This window comes from Camelina sativa, unplaced genomic scaffold (genome assembly GCF_000633955.1).
Source record: "Camelina sativa cultivar DH55 unplaced genomic scaffold, Cs unpScaffold00881, whole genome shotgun sequence".
NCBI classification, from domain to species: Eukaryota; Viridiplantae; Streptophyta; class Magnoliopsida; order Brassicales; family Brassicaceae; genus Camelina; species Camelina sativa.
The window spans coordinates 4,590-10,650 of NW_010922006.1; the positions used below are offsets into that span (position 1 = coordinate 4,590).

At 38.8% G+C, this 6,061-nt stretch overlaps 1 protein-coding gene across 1 annotated transcript; it reads left to right on the forward strand.

Annotated features, from left to right (window-relative positions):
* The first annotated feature begins 6 nt into the window (after positions 1-6).
* LOC104773975 lies at positions 7-5,997 on the forward strand. The gene is made up of 13 exons (XM_010498647.2): positions 7-669; positions 945-1,151; positions 1,473-1,576; positions 1,891-2,186; positions 2,327-2,411; positions 2,830-3,531; positions 3,628-3,946; positions 4,168-4,326; positions 4,407-4,570; positions 4,679-4,859; positions 4,937-5,206; positions 5,300-5,506; positions 5,791-5,997. The coding sequence occupies exons 1-13, from the start codon at positions 25-27 to the stop codon at positions 5,995-5,997; spliced, it is 3,546 nt and encodes a 1,181-aa protein (XP_010496949.2). The 5' UTR covers positions 7-24.
* Positions 5,998-6,061: the final 64 nt, after the last annotated feature.

Below are 6,061 nucleotides of genomic sequence, written 5' to 3' on the forward strand. Positions count from 1 at the left end.
GAAGGATTATGGGTATCCTACAGGATGACGTCACTATCTGAGACAGACTTGTATGTGTCAGTTCCTAAAGTTTCTGTTCTTGATATCCGTCCTAACACGAAGCCTGAAATGCGATTGATGCTCGGCTCATCAGTCGATGCTTCCAAGCAAGCTTCCTCTGGATCTTTTCCCTTTTCTCTGAATAAGGGAAGCTTTAAGCGAGTCAACTCTAGGGCTGATCTTGATTTTGACGCACCATGTTCAACAATGTTGCTGATGGATTATAGATGGCGAGCATCCTCTCAGTCATGTGTTTTGCGGGTTCAACAACCTCGTATCCTAGCTGTTCCTGACTTCCTTCTTGCGGTTGGTGAATTTTTTGTTCCAGCTTTGCGTGCAATAACAGGAAGAGACGAAACATTAGATCCAACAAATGATCCAATCACCCGAAGTCGTGGCATAATTCTCTCTGAGCCTCTCTATAAACAAACGGAAGATGTTGTGTACTTGTCTCCTTGTAGACAGTTAGTAGCAGACTCATTAGGCATTGATGAGTATACTTATGACGGATGCGGAAAGGTAATATCTTTGAGTGAGCAAGGAGAGAAGAATTTAAACATAGGAAGATTAGAACCCATCATAATCGTTGGACATGGAAAGAAGTTGCGGTTCATCAATGTGAAAATTAAGGTTGGGCTCTTCTCTTTTAATCAGCTTAAAAGTAAATTACATAATTGACATATTCATTTGGCATGCTTAGAGTAAATTTCTGTACATTTTCCAAGCGCTTATAGCGTGAAGAGGAGAAAGGAACTTTCTTGTTATAATCATTGCTCTACACTCGCCTTTTTCTAAAATTAGAGAAAGAACTTTCTTTTTCTAATCATTGCTCTACACTCGCCTTTTTCTAGAATTCGTGATTTATGCTAACTGTTTATTTTCTAAATTTTCCTTCTATGTGGCAGAATGGACCGCTTCTGAGCAAGTGCATTTACTTGAGTAACGATAGTAGCTGTTTATTTTCTCCGGAAGATGGTGTTGACATCTCAATGTTAGAAAACGCCTCATCAAATCCTGAGAATGTGCTTAGCCATGTGCACAAATCATCAGATGTTTCAGACGCTTGTCAATATGATTCGAAGTCTGGTCAGAGTTATACCTTTGAAGCTCAGGTATGTTTACTTGGAGATTTTGTTTTACTCACTGGTTTATTTAAGTTTTGAGTGCACTTTATAGTGGTTTTTTGTCTCTTTGTTTAATGGAAAGTTAAAAATGATACATGGTTCCTCTCTTTACTTGTTAACTTATGTTTTTAATCATTGTTCCGCTTCTTTCTTTTTCTCTTTTGACTCATAACATTTGTTACATAGAGGTCACTTACTCAACCTTCTCCAGAATCTACCACAAATTCTGGATACCAGGCTATCTGATTAATGAAACCAGAAATTCTTGTCTTGCTGTATTTGTTAAATTTATAGCTTGTTTTTGTGCAGGTTGTTTCTCCTGAGTTCACCTTCTTTGATGGTACAAAATCATCTCTGGATGACTCCACTGCTGTAGAAAAGCTTTTGCGAGTTAAATTGGATTTTAATTTTATGTAAGTGCAGCGTTCTCTAAACCATAGTATCAGTGATTTAAGTCTGTCAACATTTTGTCAGACATGAACGTTCTAGGTAGGCTGTTAAGGCTTAGTGGAACAACCCATTATCTCCGCAGACACTAATGTGATTGCTTGATTACTATCTCTATGACTGTATAAGGAAATGATTCTACTACTAGAGTAACCCCAATCTGACCTCCACTACATCCTGCTCATGAATTGAAAGCAAACTGTTTTCTTAACTAATTGCAGAAGTGGATCTTAATTTTACTGTTATGTTGTTGGATGTAATCTTGCTCTTCCTTCAACAGGTATGCCTCAAAAGAAAATGACATCTGGGTTCGAGCTTTGCTGAAGAACCTGGTGGTTGAAACTGGTTCTGGTCTTATCATTCTTGATCCAGTTGATATCTCCGGGGGATACACTTCTGTCAAAGAGAAAACAAATATGTCCTTAACCTCCACTGACATATACATGCACCTTTCTTTGAGTGCTCTTTCTCTCCTACTGAACCTGCAGAGCCAAGTAACTGGGGCTTTACAATCTGGAAATGCTATTCCTTTAGCTTCATGCACCAACTTCCACAGGATTTGGGTTTCACCGAAAGGTATGGCATCAGTAAGTTATGTGGCATGGTTTAACCTTAAAGCTGTTTGATTTTTTGGTCTAACCACATTGTCCATCTTTTTTAGCAAGTGTATCAGATATTTGCATTTTTGATTATTTCGTTTTGGGGATGATAAGCAGAAAATGGACCGAGGAACAACCTCACAATTTGGAGACCGCAGGCTCCTTCAAACTATGTCATATTGGGAGACTGTGTGACGTCAAGGTAATATATTAGTGGCTCATCTGGTTACATGTATATCTCGTTGTGATGTATCTTTTCATCAATATTTTTATCCCTACAACAAAGCTAACTATGGTTATAGTCCTTTTTTCTCGTCTACTATTCACAAAAAGTAAATTTTGAAGGTTAGAAAAACGTTATGTTTTATAATGACTATTTATTCAGACTTATAAATAGCATTGAGCTATGTCTATTAAATTCATATGAAACCATTTCCGTATCAAAAATAAGCAAGCTCTTATTATATTGGAGTTGTTTGGTTAACGGGTAGTTGGGTGTAACATGTTGGTGCCAGTGCTTACAACTGTTGAACAAGAGTTTGGTCCAGTGTACATATGTTTGCTTCTTCTGGAAGTTAATCTACATTATATCATTAATTCCCTTAAAATTTTCCTTACAGGGCAATTCCTCCTACACAAGCTGTAATGGCAGTAAGTAATACATACGGGCGTGTGAGGAAGCCAATTGGGTTTAATTGTATTGGCCTGTTCTCTGTTATTCAAGGTTTAGAAGGGGCTAATGTTCCACATTCCCGTGATAGCAATGAGTGTTCCCTCTGGATGCCTGTAGCTCCTGCAGGATACACTGCTATGGGTTGTGTTGCAAATTTAGGAAGTGAGCCACCAGCTGATCACATTGTTTATTGTCTGAGGTCTGACCTTGTATCTTCCAGCAGTTTCTCTGAGTGCATATACACTGTGCCCTCCAGTTCATTATTTGAGTCTGGATTGAGCATGTGGCGTGCTGATAATGTTCTTGGATCATTCTATGCTCACACTTCAACTGCAGAACCTTCTAGACAATATAGCCCTGGCCTCAGTCATTGTCTTCTTTGGAATCCCCTTCAGTCGAAGACATCTCCATTATCTGACCAATCATCGACAAGTGGATCTCAGAGCGAGCAAACAAGCGACCAGACTGGAAGTTCATCGGGATGGGACATTCTCAGGTCAATTTCTAAGGCAACTAGTTATCATGTTTCAACGCCTAACTTTGAGAGAATCTGGTGGGACAAGGGTGGTGATCTTCGTAGACCTGTCTCAATATGGAGGCCTGTACCACGTCCTGGATTTGCAATATTGGGTGATAGCATAACTGAAGGGTTAGTAAATATTTAACCTTTACTTTCTATATTAGCTACTGTGAAGGGACTGTTTTGTTATACAAATGTTGTAACCTTGAGTCCTTCTTCTCTTAGATTGGAGCCACCTGCACTTGGTATACTCTTCAAAGCAGATGACTCTGAGATTGCTGCAAAACCTGTGCAGTTCACTAAAGTCGCACATATTGTGGGGAAAGGTTTTGATGAAGTTTTTTGCTGGTTTCCTGTTGCACCTCCTGGTTATGTTTCTCTAGGATGTGTTCTCTCTAAATTTGATGAGGCACCACGTGTGGATTCGTTTTGTTGTCCACGGATTGATCTTGTTAACCAGGCCAACATATATGAAGCCTCTGTCACGAGATCTTCAAGTTCAAAGTCTTCTCAATGCTGGAGCATTTGGAAAGTTGACAATCAGGTTGGCCGACCCATTTAATTTAGGATGCTGTGTCTCTTTTCTTTGAAGGCTCCCCTTTAAAATTTAACCGTGAAATTGCTACCATCCATTTTTATTTAGCTCTAACTACCCACATAGTGAAATTCTCAGTGTCAGTATAAAGGATTTTTCCCTCGTGTTCGACTATAACAGGAACCCCTGAATCTTTTTCCAATACTGATAGCGGCTTATACCTTGTGTAGGCATGCACTTTTCTTGCGCGTGCTGATCTTAAAAGGCCTCCAAGTCGGTTGGCTTTCGCTGTCGGTGAATCGGTGAAGCCGAAGACACAGGATAATGTAAATGCAGAAATTAAGCTGAGATGCTTCTCCATGACACTTCTAGATGGTTTACATGGAATGGTATGTTATATGGTCAAAGTTATTAGCCAACTTTTTGGAATTCAGTGTTTACATCTTGATCCTATTCTGAATTCTTCCAGATGACTCCTCTCTTTGACACAACTGTCACCAATATCAAACTAGCAACTCATGGTCGTCCTGAGGCCATGAATGCAGTACTCATTTCATCAATCGCTGCTTCAACATTTAACCCGCAGTTGGAAGCATGGGAGCCGCTTATAGAGCCATTTGATGGAATATTCAAGTAAACACAGTTATTTGTTTTTTTTATGATGTGACTTAACTGGGAATAAAACTGCATTTAATTATAGTATTTGGAATAATATGTTGATTGCTCACTTTCACTTTGTAGGTTGGAAACATATGATACTGCTTTGAACCAATCATCAAAGCCAGGAAAACGACTGCGAATTGCTGCTACTAACATTTTGAACATAAATGTTAGTGCTGCAAACCTTGAAACTCTTGGCGATGCTGTTGTGTCTTGGAGAAGGCAATTAGAACTTGAAGAAAGAGCGGCCAAAATGAAAGAAGTGAAGTATTCTTTATTCTAGTTTTGTGTAAGTATAAGTTTACATAATTTCTTACTTACTAATCTCCCGTGGTACAGGAATCCGCCGTCTCTCGTGAGAGTGGGGTTCTTTCAGCTTTTTCAGCTCTTGACGAAGATGATTTTCAGACCATTGTGGTAGAGAATAAACTCGGCCGTGACATATATCTGAAAAAGTTGGAGGAGAACTCAGATGTAGTTGTAAAATTGTGTCACGACGAAAACACTTCTGTCTGGGTTCCACCGCCAAGGTTCTCCAATAGGTTAAATGTTGCAGACAGTTCTAGAGAAGCACGCAATTACATGACTGTACAGATTCTTGAGGCTAAGGTTTCTATACAAGTATTTTAATATCATTTGAAATATTTACAGTGGCCTGTTAGACATTTGTATGGTTAAGATGACACTTCCTTTGTTTTGCAGGGTTTACATATCATTGATGATGGTAATAGTCACAATTTCTTTTGCACCCTACGCCTCGTTGTTGATAGTCAGGGTGCAGAACCACAAAAACTTTTTCCTCAAAGTGCTAGGACAAAGTGCGTGAAGCCTTCAACTACAATTGTCAACGACTTGATGGAGTGCACTTCCAAGTGGAATGAACTTTTTATTTTTGAAATTCCTAGGAAGGTAGTACATAAGGACCAGTTAATATTATTATGCTTACTTTGTTCATATTCTCTATTCCTTCAAGTATGCGGTGTACATAAGCGATTAAGCCTAGAATTAGCATTGAGTTTGAATCGTATATCAAGCCTAGTTACTCTCCCAGTATTCATTCTGATTTAGATGGTTAGTGGTACAAGTTAGATTGGTATGTCTGTCTACAATATTCCTTTTTAAACTGGAAACAGTTGTCATGATTTTGGAATTTATCTTACATGACTAGCTGTTTGTTCATTTGATTGTTATAGGGATTGGCCAGGTTGGAGGTTGAGGTAACAAACCTTGCTGCGAAAGCTGGAAAAGGTTCCATCCTATTATTTCTTAGATCTTTTTTCTTTGACCTGTTCAACTATCCTCTACGTGTGTGTGGTTTTTTTCTTTTTGAGACTGAATTTGCATTGTTTATTTTTCGTGCCCTTGGATTGTCTGATTGTCCACACCAGATAGATGAATAAAATATAACTGGACATGAGTTCAAGAGTTCAATAGTCGAGATTGTACAAGTGTTGATAGTTAGCT

What these genes read in the sequence shown, in the direction of transcription:
- LOC104773975 (XM_010498647.2), top strand. Translation starts at nt 25, where the DNA reads ATGACGTCACTATCTGAGACAGACTTGTATGTGTCAGTTCCTAAAGTT. An exon ending in TCATCAATGTGAAAATTAAG is followed by an intron (nt 670 to 944) that starts GTTGGGCTCTTC and finishes TCTATGTGGCAG; the next exon opens with AATGGACCGCTTCTGAGCAA. An exon ending in CCATTTGATGGAATATTCAA is followed by an intron (nt 4,571 to 4,678) that starts GTAAACACAGTT and finishes TTCACTTTGTAG; the next exon opens with GTTGGAAACATATGATACTG.